At 41.4% G+C, this 21,191-nt stretch overlaps 1 protein-coding gene across 1 annotated transcript in view; it reads right to left on the bottom strand.

Moving 5' to 3' along the window:
- Window positions 1-16,239, bottom strand: part of LOC133460936 (zinc finger protein 845-like) — a 53,413-nt gene extending 37,174 nt beyond the window's left edge. Inside the window, exons 1-2 of the mRNA XM_061741651.1 lie at window positions 16,233-16,239; window positions 9,930-10,784 (exon numbers count right to left, since the gene is read on the bottom strand). Coding sequence (XP_061597635.1) covers window positions 9,930-10,784; window positions 16,233-16,239 — 862 coding nt within the window. The remainder of the gene's footprint in view (window positions 1-9,929; window positions 10,785-16,232) is intronic.
- Between the last annotated feature and the right edge of the window lie 4,952 nt (window positions 16,240-21,191).

Genomic DNA, 21,191 nt, shown 5'->3' with positions numbered 1-21,191 from the left:
CTGTTAAGTTATCATTTTCCTGATTACATCAGCTGTTTTGATTGTCATTTTGATTCAATTTGATAATCTACTTTATTAATGATTGTCCTTCGACAATTATTAATGACTCTTTAACTCAGTGGTTCTCAAACTTTTTTCGTCATTCCCCACTTTGAACAAGTGGGGATTTTCAAGCCCCACTTGCCCCCGTCGCCCCAACAGAAATCTTGACGAATTACTTGAAATTATTTTAAATGTATTGAAATTACTAGCACCAAGTATATCAGTCATATTTGATACTGAATCAAAATCAAAAACAACAATTAACACGAAGTTCAAAAAGAGAACAACTTTATTAGAACAACAGAATAACTTTATTTGCAAAAACATAAACAAGAGAACTATCCCTGCATTAGTGCTGCAGTGTGCCTGTTTTGCACTGCACAAAGTTCAAAAAGAGAAAATAAAAGTGCAGTTGCGCCAACTTAATTTGCAATCTGTGCAAAAAACTAAAACATAAACAAGATAACTTTCCCTACATTAGTGGCTGCAGTGTGCCTGTTTTGCACTGCAAAAAGTTCAAATGAGAAATTAAAAGTGCAGTTGTGCCAACTTATTTGCAATCTGTGCAAAAAACTAAAACATAAACAAGTTAACTTTCCCTGCATTAGTGGCTGCAGTGTGCCTGTTTTGCACTGCACAAAGTTCAAAAAGAGAAAATAAAAGTGCAGTTGCGCCAACTTAATTTGCAATCTGTGCAAAAAACTAAAACATAAACAAGTGAACTTTCCCTGCAACACAGTACTAGTGGCTGCAGTGTGCCTGTTTTGCCCTGCACATCTTTTCAAAACGGGGTTGCAGGCTGGAAACTGCCACCCTCAAATCATGCTCAATGTTGAGCTGGGATCTGTGCTTTGTTTTCAGAGAAGCTACAGCTGAAAAGCCTATCTCGCAGAGATATGAAGTTGCAAAGGGAAGAAGGATGTTAAGAGCTTTCTGTCCGATGAGGGGATATTCCCTTTCAACTCCAATCCAGAACTCACTAAGAGTGTGAGCTGTAAACCTCAGCCTCAGGGTGGAGTCAGAGGTCATGTCAATGAATTGGTCCTCTTCAGGTTGGCTCAAATCAGCAGGCACTGCAGATAGAATAAAAAAATTGGATTACTTTATTTTTCATTGCATAATAAACATGAAGAAATCTGTATATTTCAGTTAGTAAGTATATACAACATAAATAAAATATATGATTGATTATGATCAATAAAATCTTAAAATACCAACCTGCTGCACTGAATGGATCCATAATCCAGGCATACTGAGCACTGTTGTTCGGGAAATATTTCTGAAACATTTCTCTCAGAGAAGAGATGTGCTGCTTTATACACGGGATCACTGTGGTGGCTCCAGTGTGACTGGTTTCAGCAACTTCACTCAGGTTCTCAAAGACCTCTACATTTTGCTGATCGAGGCGTCTGCCCCATGCCTCGAGTTTTCGGGAGAACGCAGTGATCTTATCTGCCAGGTGAGGTAGGTGCTTGTCTTTGCCCTGTAGCTGAAGATTTAAGTCATTCAGCTTGCAAAAAACATCGCTGAGATAGGCCAGCTTCAACAGAAATTGTTCATCTCTGAATTTGTTTGCAGCCTCGGACATGCGCTCCTCCTCCAAAAAAAGTCGAATCTCCACTCTCAGCTCAAAGACGCGCGACAACACTTTGCCCCTGGAGAGCCACCTTGCGAGAGAGCAGTCGCGCTTTCAGGGGTCGGGTTTTAATGAAATTAACAATGCCCACAACCTCTGTTAAAACCTCGTTGAGTTCAGGGCTGAGCTGTCTTGACGCGAGCGCTTCCCTGTGAATGACACAGTGCGTCCAGTGCGCATCTGGAGCAACCTTCTTTATCAGTGCCTGCAGCCCGTTCCTTTTCCCTGCCATGGTCTGTGCGCCATCAGAGCAAAAACCCACACAATTTTCCCATTTAAGACCGTGTTCTTTAAAATAACTGTCCATGATCTTAAATAGCTCATCAGCCGTGGCTCTCTTTTTTACGTACTTGCAAAAGAGCAAATCCTCGCACATTGACCCGTTGTTCACGAAGCGGACGTATGAAATAAACAAAGTGTCCTTATTGCTGTCGGTAGCCTCATCCACTTGCAATGCAAAACGAGTGTCTTTTATGTTTTGTATCAGTTGATCTTCAAGATCATCTGACATGTCACATATACGCCTCGCAATTGTGTCATTTGAAAGCGGGATAGTTTTCAATTTGGCTGCGCTTTTCTCATCGATCATTGCTGTCACCACGTCAAGAGCAGCGGGCAAAATCAGCTCCTCAGCAATTGTATGTGGCTTTTTACATTGGGCGATTCTGTATGCAACTCTGTATGAGGCCATTTGTGCTTGGCAGTTAACTGACGCAGCCTTTGCCATGCGTTGCTCCTGCTGTTGATATTCAGCCAGTTTTCTTTTAAAGAAATCCAGTGGTTTGGTAGCGTGACTGGGGTGTGTTGTCTCCAGGTGTCTTCTTAGTTTGTTTGGTCTCATGCTGTCTGCTGCTAACGGCTTCAGACACAGAACACACATCGGTCTCTCCTCTGCACCGACCACTGAAACCGTAAATCCGAGACCAAGATAGCTTTCGTCATATTTTCTTTTTGGTTGGATTTTTGGTTGACTTGGCCCCTCTGTCTTGTCTTGTGTGTGTGATGTTGCTGGCTCTTTTCTCTTCCGTGTCACAAATCTATCCATCTTGCTCACAGTTACCTGCTGCCTTGTTGTAGGCTACTGATACAATCGGATACAATGTAGCAGCTACAGTAACGGCCCGCCCCAATTAACATTCCGATGTCAATCATTGTATTTGTTTTAGTTCCGGTACATTTTTCTCTGGTCTCCTAATGCTTTTTAATAATTTTAGCTATTAAATATTACTATGTTTGTGTGTGTGTGTTTGTGTGTGTTTTGTTTAGAATGAATTATCTTTATTGTCAATAGCATTTATAGTAAAATAGGCATGAAATTGAAAACTTCCTCCCGTTTGTCGCGCGGCTCGCGCCCGCTCGCGCCCCACCTGTCATGTCTCCGTTCCCCACCAGTGGGGCGCGCCCCACACTTTGAGAAGCACTGCTTTAACTGAACCAGCACCTCCCCTGTGGCACAACATCAATCATATTAGAAATAAATGTATGGCTTCATATTAGTTGTCCTGTTGTGGTAGAATAAAAAATCATCCACCACAGAGATGTCATGGGTGTGAAAAAAAAACATTGAGAAAAAGCAATTTTTCCCTTTTTTTTATAGCATGCAGTTAATATGTTTCTTTTTTCCTGTAAAGTTGGACATTTTAAAGTGTAGGTGAATGACTTTCTTTTTGACAGTTGTGGAACTGCAATGAGAGCCAATGCAAGAAAGAGATGGTCGGCCTTCCTGTCCTGAAGAGGACTGGAGTGGTTTTCCAAGTCCAAATAATAACACTGTAAAGTTTCAATTTTCCACCAAGTTTCAAAAAGGGGACGTTTCACGTGTTAGGCTAACTTGATAACCACTACACTACAGAAACTGACATGCTTTGACCTGCAAAGTCGGCGGGCATGACAAAAAAAATCCTGTAAAAGAATTCTGTTACAAGTCTTGACAGCAAGATGGATACTGCAGGTTTTCTCCTGCATGCTCTGAGAGGCTCATGCTGAGGGACATATTTTAACTCTTGCTTCCCTCTGAACTACAGAAACTGACATTCTTTGAAATCAGTGTGCAAAATTAAAAATTCCATGTGATGAGTTATTGTGACAGCACCGTGGTCGACCTGAATGTCAGCTTCCTGAACCCCTGCAGGGACGACGCCTTGCAGGTGGCTTCAGCCTCATACTCCTGCTTGAGACACATTGTCACGCAATTTCCGGCTTCCTGCACCCCTGCTGAGACGGCACCATCGAAGTGGCTTTGGCTTCCTGCCCCTGCAGAGACGAGGACTTGATCCATGGGGATGCCATATGATGGACTTCCTGACTTACTATGGGGTAGTTCCAAACTGAATGATCACATCTAACTGTAAATAGCTTTTAATTGCTCCTTGTCTTTCACCTTTGGGTTGTTGATTCTTGCCGTCTGTGCTTTGAACTTTTTGTATAAAAGCCCTGTTGTCAAACCTCTCTGGGTCGGCATACCAACTTCAGACACGATCTGTGCTGGTCCTGCCCACCGCCGGTTTACTGAAATAAAACTCTCAACCTCACAGCGGATTCCTGAACTGGATTTTATATTATTCTTCAACAATTTGGTGCTGTGACCCGGATGAAAATAGACCTTCGATGGAAACTCCTCTTTCCAGTCCAACGACACACCAGTGACTTTTATCCAAATTACTCAGAGGTAAAAGGGGTCCATTTACAAAATCCCAAATTATTGTTGCTGGGCTGTTGTCGAAAGTCTGTGAACTGGAGTACCAGAGGAAGGTTGACGTCATCCCAAAATTTTAGGTAAGTCCGCTGTGTGGTTGTGAGCAGAGGATATTGAGAACGTTATTGTAGAGATGTTTAGGAACACTTGCAATTTCATAACACTTGACTTTGATTGTGTTGTGAGAATGCTTTGCTTCTCCTGCCTTCGAATTTGACTCGCTCTTCTAAAAAAGGTTTAATATCTCGGGTAACATTAAAGAGAGAATGGCCAGAGTGCCATGGTTGGTCTGAGTACCAAGAGAATAGTCCAGTGGGACTTATAGGATATGCAGGACTTGAGGTCCATAAGAAGTGTTTGGAACACAGAGAATTTTTCGCCCCATGAGGCTTTGCGCGAATTGTGGGTGCTACTTCCGGTGCTGCCAGAACCGGCGTTTGTTTACATGCTGAGTGAACGCGTTAACCCTCTTTCTCCGAGCGTTGGGGATATAAAACATGTGGAAACACCACCTGTCACAGCTCAAACGGGACAATATCATCTTACCTCTGCCTCCTGCTACTGAGGGATGGGAGGACGACCTGAAGAAGTGAAGAAATGCTTAGAAGATGAGAAGTATCTCATTCTTCCCAATGGGCAAAGTGGATACTCCTCCAGGTGGGTAAATATTGTTACTTATCAGTACTCGAGATGAGGGGGGATGAGATCCCTCCTGAAATAAAAACGGTCCAAATCATCCCCCTTTCCATCCCTTATGTCGTTTCATCAATGAATGTGGTTTTACTGCTATTTCAACATTTAGAGTCATCACCAGAAAAATAACATTTGACAATTTTCACCTGTTTCAAGTAAATTTCCACCTGAAATAAGTAGAAAAATCTGCCAGTGGGACAAGATTTATCTTCTCATTACAAGCAATAACATCTTGTTCCACTGGCAGATTTTTTTTACTTATTTCAAGTGAAAATCTACTTGAAACAGGTGAAAATTGTTGTTTTTTCCAGTGATGAGTCTTGTTTTAAGTGTAATGAGATTTTCTTTTTACTAAAATGAGACATTTTAACTAGAAATAAGACAAATATTCTTGTTAAGATTGTGAGTTTTTGCAGTGATCCATTTTACTTATCCTGTGAAGGACAGAGTCATATTGATAAGTTCAGAAAAGTGTTTTTTATTGTTGTGTTTTGATGTATTTGATGTAAGCCCAGTGGATATTTAAAGCTTACAGAAGGCTGCATTTAACTGCTGCTATGTCATTCCTGCAGTATTTCTGCAGGTGTTTTGGTCACTGCTATTATTTGTAATATATTATTTGTAATCAGCACAAATTATCTGTTCCCATATGATAAAATCCACCACCCCCCCTGATTTTTTTTTACAACTCGAGTACTGCTTATAATCTATGAACTAATGTGACAGGTAGGCTACTTGTGAACCTTCATTAAGACAAACTGTAAGCCATCTTTTATATTTATTCTTTCAGGTCCAGCTGGCAGTGATGTGCCTGGGGCTGCAAGCTGGTTATCTGGACCAACTGAGCACCTGGAGTTCCACATTTCATTTGACAAAGACTTCAGATACACACATGAAACACCTCCAGAACTTTCACATACTTCCAACATTTGTAGATGAATTTGTTGCAAAGAAGATTCAGCTCTGCCCCTCTGTATAAAGCTAGGGGGAAAACAGTAAAACAGACTTCATTTTTGTTTTCAGTTTTATTAAAAACAACCTGAAAGATCCCCTCCTGACATATTAGGACATACAATATAGGGACATGAATCAAAACATTTTAACACAAAAATATTGTTTAACAAAAGCACATTACATTTGTGTCTTAAGTGAGAGAGATTCAGTTTACTGTCGGAGGACTTAAGAAACCAGAAAATATTCACACCTGACAAGCTGAAATCACAATATTTGGACTTTTATTTCCTCAAAAAAAGAACAATTGCAGCTGGACCTCAGTTGTTTCAGAAAATGTTAAATGAATGAAATATGTAAGTGCAGCTCTACAAACTACATACAGCACTTAACCTGTTGAGAGTTATGTGTTAAAGATACTGTAAGTGTAACTGTACATAAATTGTTTTCAGAAAATGTTAAATGAATGAAATATGTCAGTATGTTTAAGTTCACTTGAAATAAACTCAGCTCTTAAATTCACTAAACCAGTACAAATCTTGAGCATTTTGTCAATTTTGGGCACAAAGTTAATTTGGCCCTGTTTGAGAAAGAATCTTGTACACCTCCAGGTTCCTTATTCAACATGAATGCAGCCATGAGCAATGCGGCGTGTGTGAGTGACCTCCTCACTGGTCAGCTGGCATCCTTTGCGTGTGAATGCTGGAATGATTAGCCTCACCCTACGCTCCTCCAGCAAGTCTCTAACTGTGAAACCACGGTCACCCATCACCTCATCTCCAGCAGTAAATAATAGAATATGTGTGGTCCTCCATCCCTGGGTCTGACCACTGTGTTTGGGCATCACAGGAAGCTTTGGTGTTGATCACAGCTCCTCGTTCTGATCCATCTGGTCAGGCTCATCTGAGGGAGCAATACAGTACACAATTATTAAGATAAGATATGATACATTAGGGTTTTCCCTACCATTATAACACCCCCAGCCCCCTCATCTAATGTACCTGAGGGAAGACCCACAACCCCCCACCTGCAACCACATCACCTAAGCACTCCAGAAGTTTAGGAAAAACCTGGTACATTATCACAGCTACGATTTAAGATTTAATTAACAAAAAACATTTTTCTTATCAACAAGTCGGTAGTGCAACTATTGTATTTTTACTCTAATGCTGCCCTGCAGTCCGTACCATAAACACACTTTGTATTTTAACTGTACAGAATATCGTAATACTAAAGGTTGTCATAATAGGAAAATACTACAATGCTGTGTCCTCCATACACCTGAAATCATACCTGATATTCTCATGACATTAACCTGAAATCATAACTGATGTTCTCATGACATTAACCTGAAATCACACCTGATATTCTCATGACATTAACCTGAAATCATACCTGATATTCTCATGACATTAACCTGAAATCATACCTGATGTTCTCATGACATTAACCTGAAATCATACCTGATGTTCTCATGACATTAACCTGAAATCATACCTGATGTTCTCATGACATTGCTGTCAATCCTTCGGAGGATTTGGCATCTCTTCTCCGGTGGTTTGTCGGATCTGTTGGGCCTCGCCCATATGCTCATGTGGACTCTGAACTTATAAATGTATGAACATTTTGTGAATGTGTATATTCAACTTTGAAACTGCTCAGTCAAAAATCGGCTGTAATGTGCCTCCATAAATGGCCACCTTGCCATGAACTACAACCCCCAGCATGCCTTGCTTGGGGGGGGGCGGCGCCTACAAGCGGCGCGCATCCAATTGCAAGCGAGGCACCGATGACGTCACCGCAGCGCGCGTAGGATCAAAACGCCGCTCTGCTCCTTTTTCTCTCTCTCTTTTTCCTTCATCAACCAGTGGGTCAGTTCGTCCACTTTTGGCTCCGGGCCAAAGGGACCACGACCTTCCCCCCCCAAAGGGGGGGTAAGAGGAGAGATCTGCGGCGTGCACCAGCCGGTCCGGCCGGAGGATCCGAGGATCCACGGCGCGGACCGCGGCGCTGCGTCCCTCTCTCCCTTTTTATCTCTTCCCCACAACATCTCGTCCTGGAACAACTGGATCTTTGGCTCCGGGCCAAGATCCCATCTTTCTCTCCCCCCCGGGCTGGGGGGGGAGAGCGACCCCAGTCGACAAGCCCGCAGGCACCCGATCCGGATCCCGAGGAGACGTGAGGTCGTGAGCAGTGATCAGTAGGACTTAAGGGCGGTTCAGAACTGTGTGAAGTCGTGAGCCCTGGTTATCAGTAAATTGGAGCGGTTCAGAGCTAAATCTGTGTTCCGAACTGAGATTACGGCATAGATCATCATCATTGTTATCATTATCGTGTTTGATTATTTGGTAGTCGTCGTTTTCTGCCGTAGTCTGTTTGAAACGCCCGCGTTTGCCATCCGGTCCGATTGCACGTGGCGAGGGCGCGTCCATCTTTAAATACCACAGAGTCCTGCCGTCTTTAAACACCGCAGCCATCTTTGTTCAGCCACCATGTTTTAAACCGTAGATGTTCGTTGATATCATGTTTATTATTGCTTTTGATTTCTTTTACATCCCATGCATTTAACTTTCATTTCATTTTTACTGATTTGTTGTTTTCTTAATTAATGGTTTTATAATGATGTAGTGTGCCATCAGGATTTATTTGGGTATTTAATTACATCTGCTTTGATACCCGTATGTAAATAAATTCCGATTGATTTTTAATGAGTGGTTTCTGTTGTTTCATGCAAATTTTGGTCATATCTGATTGTTTGAACAGAGCCAGTGTTCGAATCTCACCCTTCAATTAAATTATACTATACTTAAACCTTAATCATCTGAGACTGATTTTCTGCTGTTAAAAGTTATCATTTCCCTGCTTAAGGAACAGGGTGGTGCCCCGAAGATCTTTTTATCACTTTTGATCATTCAATTTGATAAATAGTCGACTTTATTAATTATTATTAATTATTAATACAATTATTAATAACCCTTCGATAACTAGACAGCCAAGCTAACCCGCTGTGGCACAACAGATCCCAGCCACAAAGTAGGATGCGGGTTTTCCTCCGCAACACGACGTACCCGAGCTCCGCAAGGACATTTTAATAAATGGTTGATAAATATGTTAAATATTAAATGTCAGAAACAAACCCGTAACGTCTCTGCTAAATTGAAAGCAAATTGCTTTAAAATAAGCCGCTGTTCGCGCTCAGCTGCCATGGTTAGTCAATGGCTTCATGCTACTTCCGGCATCTCACCGGAAGTTACACCCATAATCATTTCTACAGAAGCGCCTCCAGGAATAAAGTGGATACCACAATATGTTTACACTGTGTAAAAATTTTAATATTAATTTGTGTAACTTCTCAATACATCAAGACTTTTGACATCTAATAACAAGGGTCTATGTGAAAACATGGTATTGACTTCAAGGAGTAGGATAAGTTTTTTTTACTTCTTCTTACTTCTTTTTGAACATGTCAAAACTGCTGCTGCTTCAAAAAAAAAAATTGCATTCATTGTTCAAGTATGTTCGAGCATGTCTGTTACTTACACTACCATCATGTTCAAAATAAAGACTTTTGAATTGAATTCTTATACCTCATTTTCTAAATCTGGTTATAACTGAACAGCTCTTACAACTGTAAGAATCTGCTGGTTTTTAAAAAAAATATTAAAAATCTTTCCCACAATCAAACCACCAGAATTATTTCTTTCAAACTAAATTAACTAAAGTAAATTGGTGCCTTTTAACTGAACACTCAAAATAAATTATATCAGCACTGATCACAAATGTACACTTTTTATCCAGTGTGAATACGTTTATGTCTCGTCAAATGACCTTGCCGGGCAAAAGCCGCTCCACACTGATCGCATCTGTAAGGCTTGTCTCCAGTGTGAATACGTTGGTGTTTCGTTAGGGTACCTTTCTCGGCAAAAGCTGCTCCACACTGATCACACCTGTAAGGCTTGTCTCCAGTGTGAATACGTTGGTGAGTCGTTAGAGCACCTTGCTGGGTAAAAGCCGCTCCACACTGATCACATCTGTAAGGCTTGTCTTCAGTGTGAATACGTTGGTGAGTCGTTAGGGCACCTTGCTGGGTAAAAGCCGCTCCACACTGATCACATCTGTAAGGCTTGTCTCCAGTGTGAATACGTTGGTGAGTCGTTAGGTTACTTTGATGGGCAAAAGCTGCTCCACACTGATCACACCTGTAAGGCTTGTCTCCAGTGTGAATACGTTGGTGAGTCGTTAGAGCACCTTGCTGGGCAAAAGCCACTACACACTGATCACATCTGTAAGGCTTGTTTCCAGTGTGAATACGTTGGTGAGACGTTAGGTTACTTTGATGGGCAAAAGCCGCTCCACACTGATCGCATCTGTAAGGCTTGTCTCCAGTGTGAAAACGTTGATGACTCGTCAAATTACCTTGCTGGGCAAAAGCCGCTCCACACTGATCGCATCTGTAAGGCTTGTCTCCAGTGTGAAGACGTTGGTGAGTCGTCAAATGACCTTGCTGGGCAAAAGCCGCTCCACACTGATCACATCTGTAAGGCTTGTCTCCAGTGTGAATACGTTGGTGAGTCGTTAGGTTACTTTGATGGGCAAAAGCCGCTCCACACTGATCGCATCTGTAAGGCTTGTCTCCAGTGTGAAGACGTTGGTGAGTCGTCAAATGACCTTGCCGGGCAAAAGCCGCCTCACACTGATCACACCTGTATGGTTTATCACCATAGTGAGTTTTCTTATGCCTCTTCAAGTTTGATGAAGTGGTGAAGACTTGTTCGCAATCATCACAGCAGTGTCTTTTGGGTCTTCCTTTATGATTCTGTAACAGAGAAGATGACTTACATTATCCTTAAGTTTCAAGTATGGATGTAGAACAGTCTCATAATTCACAAACGCACACGCCGATCCACAAATGCAAAGGACAATTCACACGTGCGTGGGACAAGATACACAAATGTATTTTTGATGCACACACAAATATAACCTGATTTACAAACGTTTTTTTGTCTGTGGGCTGAGCTGGATTTGCATGTGACTTTTGAGACTTTTAACACAAAGGATCTGCAACCAATCAGATATCTTCCTTTGTGTCAGCCAATCATAAGATCACACCCCACGTGGGGGACGATTTACTCATAAACCAATCAGATTAAAGGGGCGGATACACCTGCCGTTTGAGCTGCGTCTCGCCGTTGGCTTAGAAAAGTGATTCAATATTTTGAGTTGGTGGAGTAAAGATAAATAAACAAGACAGCAACACAGGATGGAGAGGAGATCACTGCTCTGCTTTTCTTGTGATCTCGGTAAAGAAAACAGCGCGATCGGAGATGGTTTGTCGGGCCGTTCAACCAGAGCCGCCGGGAGGCTGGAGAGCTCCAAGTCCTGCCGATGCAGCAAATGATGATGAGAAACAGCAGAGATATTTATGTATGTATCACCACCCACTCGCCCCCACTAGGTAATGAAGCCTATAATCGGGGACCAGAGAGAATGCAGTTCTGCCGAATGATGTTTAGTGGAGCCAGACATTATCTCATTACTGATATGATTTAACAGAAGATTCCTAAATTGATTAATACATAGATTGGATTTTTGTTTCCAGTTCATTAGAATGGTTTTCTTTGCGATACATAAGCCAGTGAGAACCAAGTGAGCCAGGTTTTTTTGATTTGATTTATTTTATTTTTGTACATTTCATGAGAAGTTTAAGAAAACAAAACAAAAAAACAAAGAATTTCATCCTTTAAAACTTGCTATCTTGATTTACATGTGCCAAAAAAGGAGAAGGAGGGGAGAAAAAAAAAACATCTCCACACTGAGTATAATACACAGTGTCAAGGTACAAAAAACACCTCGGCACACAAAGCAACAAACATCATCACAATGTGGGGGGTGGGGGGGGGCGAGGAAGGCGTTGAGTTGAGGGAGGTGTGGTTATCAGCAAGTGTGTGTGAGCGGTAGGTCCGTGAACTTCGCTCAGAGCTGCTCCTCAGCCAATGTCCTTGATGTTATCAGGCGGCTCAGTCAGTTCTGAAAACAGGTCCACAGATGTTCCTGGAGAGGGGAGGGTTAGTGGGGGCAGAGTCCCTTGTTTACATTCCACCAGGGAGATTGTGACTAGAGCGATTGGCCAACACCGCTCTGTCAAGGCCAGATTATAGAATCAACAATTATATTGCAAAGAACAGAGAGACTCAGTAATTTTCCCCAATAAACTTCCCCAATAAGAAAAGATAGATATACACACGTGGACAAAATTGTTGGTACCCCTCAGTTAAAGAAGGAAAAACCAACAATTCTCACTGAAATTACTTGAAACTTACAAAAGTAACAATAAATAAAAATGTATTGAAAATTAAATAATCAAAATCAGCCATTACTTTTGAATTGTTGATTAACATAATTATTTAAAAAAAAAAAACTAAAGAAATAGGGCTGGACAAAAATGATGGTACCTCTATAAGAGATTGAAAACTATTTGACCAGAGTGACATGATTAACTCAGGTGTGTCCTTTAATTGACATCCCAGGTGTTTCCAAACTCACGCAAGAGGAAAATTGATGACAGATTGAAGAGACGGATCGTTCGAATTGTATCCAAAGAGCCCAGGACAACCTCCAAAGAAATTAAAGGTGAACTCCAAGGCCAAGGTACAGCTGTGTCAGATCGCACCATTCGTCGTTGTTTGAGCCAAAGTGGACTTCATGGGAGACGACCAAGGAGGACACCACTGCTGAAAAAAAAAAATCATAAAAAAGAGAGACTGGAATTTGCAAAAATGCATGTTGACAAGCCACAAAGCTTCTGGGAGAATGTTCTTTGGACAGATGAGACCAAACTGGAGCTTTTTGGTAAGGCACATCAACTCTATGTTCATAGACTCAAAAACCAAGCATACGAAGAAAAGAACACTGTCCCTACGGTGAAACATGGAAGAGGCTCAGTAATGTTTTGGGGCTGCTTTGTTGCATCTGGCACAGGGTGTCTTGAATGTGTGCAATGTAAAATGAAATCTGAAGACTATCAAGGCATTCTGGAGAGAAATGTGCTGCCTAGTGTCAGAAAGCTTGGTGTCAGTCGCAGGTCATGGATCTTCCAACAGGACAACGATCCAAAACACACAGCCAAAAACACCCAAGAATGGCTGAGAGAAAAGCGTTGGACTATTCCATGAGCCCAGATCTGAATCCCATTGAACATCTGTGGAAGGAGTTGAAACATGCCATTTGGAGAAGACACCCATCAAACCCGAGAAAACTGGAGCAGTTTGCTCATGAGGAATGGGCCAAAATACCTGTTGAAGCTGCAGAACGCTCATTCGCAAATACAGAAATCGTTTAATTGGATTGATTGCCTCAAAAGGTTGTGCAACAAAATATTAAGTTATGGGTACCATCATTTTTGTCCAGCTCTATTTCATTAGTTGTTTTTTTTTATAATTATGTTAATCAACAATTCAAAAGTAATGGCTGATTTTGATTATTTAATTTTCAATTAATTTTTATTTATTGTTACTTTTGTAAGATTCAAGTGAGTTGTGGGTTTTTCCTTCTTTAACTGAGGGGTACACACACACACACACACACACACACACACACACACACACACACACACACACACACACACACACACACACACACACACACACACACACACACACACACACACACACACACACACACACACACACACACACACACACACACACACACACACACACACACACACAGGGTGCGATTTGCCGGTGGGGATTCCCCCCCCCTCTGGTTTACACGTCCTACCCTCTGCTGAATTATTTTTATCCTCGGTGGGGACTAAATGTATCCCCCCCACCCAAAGTATTTTCACCATTACATCGTAATTATTAACAAGTAATAACAACCAAAATACACAGAGTCCGTGTTCATTGTGAAAAATTTATTGTTTTCGGAGTCTGACGGTCAGACTCTGACCTATACCCGATTAACCACAAAAGACAAATACAATAAAAACAAAAACATTTTGACAGCACATTATTTCATGTTTTCTGTTAAACTGATATCGAGAGAAAGAATTTAAAAAATATTTTGTTTATTTTTATTTGGCACATTTAAAAACAATATTGGGAGAAAATATTTCTGCAAATGCAGTGGTTCAGTTCATGTTCAAAATAGGCCTACTGCCTACGTTATTATGTAGCTTAAGTGTAAGGTTTACACAAGAAACAAGTTTTATACTGCTGGCCCGTTGTGTGGTAATTTTTCTGAAAAAAAAAAAAAAAGTTTCTCAAAATTACCCCCCCTCCGGTTTTTTCACAAATCTTGCAATATATTCAACAACAGACGAAACTGTTCCAAACTGTAAATCATGCAAAGATTCTAAACCTAAAGGGTTTTTTGGTGGACATATTAATATTAGGAGTCTTCCATCTAAAACAGAACAACTGGAAAAAGTATTGAATGACTAATCTTGATTACTTGGGGCTTTCAGAAATATGGCTGGGCAAGAATACTCCTGCAGGTGTCTATACTATGCCAAACTACAATTTATTCAGAAGAGACAGGACCCACAAAAGAGGTGGTAGCGTACTCTTGTATGTTAAAAGCAGTATCAGATGTAAACAGTTAGATTTTTCCCTCAAATGATCTGGAGTGTGTAGGAGTCACAATGTTTTTGTCCCCTGAGATGTCATTCAATGTTGTTGTGCTGTATAGGCCACCAAATGAGAAGAACTCTGCTTTTTTTGACATATTGAAAGATATATTGAAAGCTTGCAACAATAGAGAAACTATTTTAATGGGTGATTTTAATTTAAACTGGTTCGATAAAGCATGCTCTGAGAAGACTGATTGCCAAACAGTTTAACTTACAGTAACTGACCCAACCAGAATAACTAGCTCCTCTAAAACTCTCTTGGACTTGATTTTCACAAATAAAGTGGATCTTATTAACAAAACTTATAATTTAATTACGGGGTTATCAGACCATAACCTCACTCTTGTCTCAAGAAAACTTTTGAAGACCCGTTGGAGAAACCAAAACAGGAATAAAGTATTTACCTCTTTTATTCCTAAACGGGACATGGAGCTATTGGATATGGAAATTAAAAATACTGTTCATAATGACCTTGTTTCTGGCCAGGACGCTGAGTTGGCATGTGGCATTTTGAAGGAGCACACCACCACTATTTTATCTAAATTCACCAAAACTGGATTGCGAAGATCTAAAAGCAGAAAACAATTACCTTGGCTCAGTGAGGGGATATGGCTTTTAATGAAGGAAAGAGATGCTGCCCTTAAAAGTTTTTAAAATCTAGACTGAATACAGACACATTTAATTTTAAAAGCCTGAGAAATAAAGTGATAAGTCAGTTAAGAAAAGCAAACTTTTTCTTGGACGTTATATCGCAAGCAAAAGGAAATGGTAAACTGATTTGGAAGTGCAATAATAACATATTCATATTTATTTTCATTTATTGAAATAGTAAAAGCATAAAATAAAAACAAAACAATAAAATATAGACAACTGAGGAGTCAAGTTCAACATTATTAAACAAAAGTCCAGAATGTTACCAGTGGTACCCACCGAAAAAAACTAGGGATGCACCGAAATGAAAATTGGAGGCCGAAACTGAAGCCGAATAAAAAGACTTGGCTGAATACTGAGTACCGAATAGCCTACGGAATGCGGTTGTTCACAGTTTTTCTATTTTTTTTTTTATTTTATTTTGCCTTTTTTTTTTCACAATTGCAAATGACATTATTAACAACAGAAACAGTAAACTAATGAGTTGAGCCACTGTCAGTTTGTGTACTGTACGTGACTCTGACGCTGGATAGTAATTAAGGAGTTAAAACTCACTCACCACTTACGGGACTCAGTAGCCAGCAGAAACGGCAGTAGGAGCATTTATTACATTTATTAACTGTACACCGCTATTATGAGAGGTTATTTCTCACAGTATTAACCTAAAGGGACTTACTCACTGCCGCAACGTGTTGCCTCCAGTCATTTCAATGTGAAGCACACGGCAAAACACCGCATTGAATATTCAGCGCCGCACAGAGGCTCCCAAATGGAAATGATTATTGATTTCTGAATTAATGGATAGATACATTGTTTATTTTTGGCATATTATTTTTTTCTTTTCTGGCCTGGCGGGGGCTCTCATTGGCCTGGCGCCCTGCCAAGCCTGTACAATTGTAGAAAACACTATTATCATTATTATTACAACTCACTCGCCATTGCATCTTCTTTTATTCATTAGTGTAACTAATGAAGTGTATGAAAATACACTCTACACGTGTCGCAGGTGGTGCTAATTGAACGCTTGAAGAGAAGACTGGATTCCCGGTAGAACGTTTTGGGCTAAACAATGCAACGCGGTTAGGCTTTCTTTTGGCGTTTCTCTTTTTAATACGAACTGATTAAACTGATTACATTTTGTAGTAGATAGCCCGAGTAAGTCAGGACGTACCGTTTTTATGGTGACAAAAGAATCATCATCGTGAGCTCTGCTTGTTGCCTCCGAGTTCCGATACATTCACTCCGCTGAGCGTGCGCACACACACACGCACGCACACACACACGCGCGCACACACACACACACACCCCCATGTCGGGGCCGCAGAGTTTTTCTCAATCAAGTCGGCGGTGATCAGAGTAATTTGTGGTTATTATCGGTACAAGCAGAGCGAATCACAACTTTAATGAGTGCGGTTCAGTTTGACATTATTGTCAGTCTATGATAAAAACATTTAATTTTATTAAAATCGGGGGGCGTCGGATGTGCTTTGCCGTGTGAGGACGTACGAGTTGAGGCTCCGTGAAAAAGTTGTCAATAATTACTAACATCGCCACATTTCTCACATTTGGTGGGATTAAACAAGTGTGTTTTTGCACGGGGAGCAAACGGGGACGCTTTAAGTGCAAATTGAAGCCGAAATGACCGCCCGAGCAACACGAACAGGAGACAAGTCGCAGGTGGCCTCCTCAGCCAGCAAGCCTGCTAGTCCGCCCCGTCGGGACAGCATGCCGCAATGGGCAGAGGAGATGATGGCCGAGATTAAACGAGGCAATACCGAAATTGCAAAATGCCGAGCGGAGACGAAGACTGAGATCACGAAGTGTAAAGAAGAAATAGAAAAGGGGAGAAGAGAGACAACGGCCGAAATGGAAAAGTGGGTCAAGAGCCTGGAGGAAAATACAAAGGCCCAGATTGAGATGCTGGGCGCGGAGGTGAGGCTGATTGACAGTAAAACAAGAAGTTTGGCTTGTAAAATGGATGAACGGGAAAAAGAAGTGGATGAGACGCTGAGTGTGCAGTCTGATGCCATGGCTGACATGGAGACTAGGATGAAAGAAATGGAGAAGGAGATATTAAAGTTGAGGGGACGGAGTGAGGATCTCGAGGCACGGTCACGGCGCAACAACGTGCGTGTCGTGGGGATCAAAGAGGGAGCCGAGGCTGGTAAAAAAACATCAGATTTTATTGCTGTCTTGCTGAAAGAAAAGTTGGGACTGGCAGTAATACCGACGCTGGACTGAGCGCACCGGACTCTCGCAAGACGAGACAGAGACGGGGTCCCGCCGAGAGCCTTCGTGGTGAGATGTCACTATTATGCAGAGAAGGAGGAGATACTGAAGAAGGCGAGGGAAATGGAGAGAACACCGGAGGGTCGGAATGGCCGGATTCACATCTTTCCGGACTACACTCAGGAAGTGAACAATAAAAGAGCAGCCTTCAAAGAAGCAAGAAGCCTCCTGCGGACCTGCGCGGGTGTCAGGTACGGGCTGCGTTACCCGGCAACGCTGGTCATCACGCCAGAAGGAGGGCAGACCAAAGTCTTCCAGAATCCAAAGGATGCTGTGGGTTACATCAAGAAAGAACTGAGCCCCGGATGAAGTCAACAGACTGGTTTGAACTGGGCTAAGTAGCTTTTTGGGGTGTAATTGTGTGCAGGATTTTAGGGCTGATTTAGGGTTAATTATACCTCCCTGTTCGTTTTCCAATTTTATTTCTGGGCATTACTTTATCTAAGATCTCACGGTTAGAGGTCCTCCAGTTTGTTTCCTCATTAGATGACTAAGTCAGAGGGGCGATGTTACGTTTTTTAAGGGGGGTGATTGGTACGGAGCCGCACGCGGTAGGCTTTGCGTGTGGAGATGGTGGACCGGTTGGCCACGAGAGAGCTCGTTAAAGAGCTCTGTGTGCGTGTTAGAGTTCATGTATGTTATATGTTATGTGTTGGTTGTGTTTATGTTTCACGGGGGCACAATGGTGACACCTGGCTGCAGATTCCTGATATGGCGTCAAACATGGGTGTGAGCAAGATGGACACAAAAATCAGCTGGAATGTAGGGGCGATCAATAAGCCAGCTAAGCGGAGTAAGGTATTCTCACATTTGCAGGACCAGGGAGCAGAAATAGCTTATTTACAAGAGACCCATTTGTTAAATAAGGATCATCTTAAACTCTGTAGGGGGGGATTTAATCAAATCTATCACTCGAACTTCAATAGTAAGAGTAGGGGAGTGGCCATCCTGATACACAGGAATTTACAATTCGTAGAAACAATTACAATAAGGGATAAAAATGGTCGGTATGTTATTGTTGTGGGAAAGCTTTTTAATATGCCTGTAGTGCTGGCGAATATATATGCTCCAAATTGGGACAATATGCAATTTTTTAGAGACTTGTTTTCACGATTACCTAATCTCGATACTCACAATCTGATTTTGGGGGGAGACCTAAATTGTGTTCTTGATGCAACTTTGGACCGCTCTAGTTCAACAACCACGGTATTAAGTAAATCAGCACAATGCATCGGTTCTTTCTGTAACGCGTACGGTATATTCGACCCATGGAGATTCACAAATCCAACTTCCAGGCGGTACTCCTTCTACTCTCCACCACATCAGACATATACAAGGATTGACTATTTTTTATTAGACAATAAATTGACCCCTATGGTGACGGAAGTGGAATATTCTGGTATAGTAATATCCGACCACAGTCCGGTCATATTGAAACTTTGCTTTCCTGAGAACACGCCACCCCAGCGGACATGGCGTCTTAATACCAGACTGTTGGCAGATGACAATTTTACTACATTTATTAATTCTCAAATAGATTTTTTCTTAGAGCTTAATGATACCCCTGGGATAGGATGTGGTACCTTATGGGAAACCATGAAAGCATATATACGAGGTCAAATCATTTCATATAGTGCAGGTGAAAGGAAAAGAAGGATGAAACGCACTACTGATATAATGAAAGCCATAAAGGAAGTCGACCTGGCACACTCTATAGCCCCCTCTGAAGAGTTACATCGAAAGAAGATTTTGCTCCAAACTGAATACGATGTACTGATGAGTCAACGTGAGGAGGACCTATATTTTAGATCAAGACAGGATTTTTATGAGCATGGTGAACGCGCAGGCAAACTCTTGAGCCAGCAACTGAAACGATCAGCAGCTACAGGTAGGATAGTGGAGATTGGGGATATTTTAGGAAATAAAATTATAGATCAGAAGGGTATTAATCATCAATTTAAGTCCTTTTATAAGGACCTGTACACCTCAGAAATTAATGACAGGGAGCGTGTGAAGAGATTTTTTGATGAGCTGCAAGCACCAGCCTTAGAAAGGGCGGATGGAGATAGCCTAGAGCAGGGGTGTCGGACTCCAGTCCTCGAGGGCCGGTGTCCCTGCAGGTTTTAGATGTTTCCCTGCTTCATTGCACCATGATACAAGTGACTGTGTCATCAACAGAACTATCCAGACTTGGACATATCAGACACTGACTGGAGAAGGGCGGTGGAACTCATTCATTCCTCTTCTATATGTGTTAGACATGGCTTGATACAATTCAAGGTGCTCCACAGACTCTACCTATCGAGAGAAAAATTGGCAAAAATGTATCAAGGGGCTGATCCAACTTGCCCAAGATGCAAACAGGTGCCCGCCAATATTTGCCACATGTTCTGGTCCTGCCCCAGACAGAGAATTCTGGACCAAAATATTTGAAACCTTCTCATCGATTTATTCAAAGAAGATAGAGCCTGATCCTCTGACAGCCATCTTTGGGGTGGCACCAGAGACAGCACAATTAACTGTTAACCAAAAGAATGCAATAGCATTCTCCTCATTGCTGGCTAGAAGACTGATCTTATTTAATTGGATAAAAACTGCACCACCATCCCATAAGCGATGGTTACAGGAGGTGATGGCGCACCTTAAACTGGAGCACCTTAGATTTACTCTGCAGAAGAATACGAAGAGATATTGCAAGGTCTGGCAGCCTTTTATTTTATATTTTGAACTCAAGTTTCCATTAGCCTCATCATAGTCGGCAGCTTGTAATCCCCCCCCCCCCCCCCCTTTAATTCACTGTTTTGTTTGACTACATTTTGCCTTATTTATTATTATTATTATTATTATTATATTTGTTTACTAATTTGTATTAATTTGAACGTATATTCTGTTTGTTTATTGTTGTTGGTTTTATTTACCCTTTCTACATATTTGTTTAACTTTGTCTTGGGTGTATCTGGGTCCCTTGAGTGGTGGGTTTGTCGGATGTCTGATGTAGTGTGACCTGTGTGCGTGCTGTCTCCTTTGTGGTTTAGATGTATATGTTGTGTACTGTACTTTTTGGTGAAAAATCAATAAAAACACTTTGATTATTATTAATTTTATTAAAATCGAAAAATAATATTTATAGTCTATAGGCTATAAAAATAATGGTCATTAAAGTAGCCGGCTGGACCTAATTGAGTAGTCGGCTATATGGCCGGCAGCTGGCGCTTGTGGAAAGCCCTGTCAAGTGATCTCCTCTCTATCAAATTCGAGAGCAAAGGACTCGTCGCATCTGGATTCCTCATTTTTGAAGACGTACAAAGAAGTCTTTGCAGCGCCAATTGCACATATAGTTAATCAGTCTTTGATTGAATGTGTGGTTCCTTCCTCTCTTAAAACTGCGATTATTACACCTATCTTTAAAGCAGGTAACAGGAAGGACCTCAATAACTACAGACCGATAAGTATACTCCCCTCTGTTTCCAAAGTTTTGGACAAAATTGTTGCTGAACAGCTGATTGAGCACCTCAACAATGGAAATCTGTTAAATCCCATGCAATTTGGGTTTCGACCAAAACATTCCACCAATACAGCATGTTGTTATTTTGTTGAGGTTA

The sequence above is a fragment of the Cololabis saira genome, chromosome 15, assembly GCF_033807715.1.
Source record: "Cololabis saira isolate AMF1-May2022 chromosome 15, fColSai1.1, whole genome shotgun sequence".
Lineage (NCBI taxonomy): Eukaryota > Metazoa > Chordata > Actinopteri > Beloniformes > Belonidae > Cololabis > Cololabis saira.
Note: the sequence above shows the minus strand (reverse complement) of the source record. Positions and strands in the feature narration are given on the sequence as shown.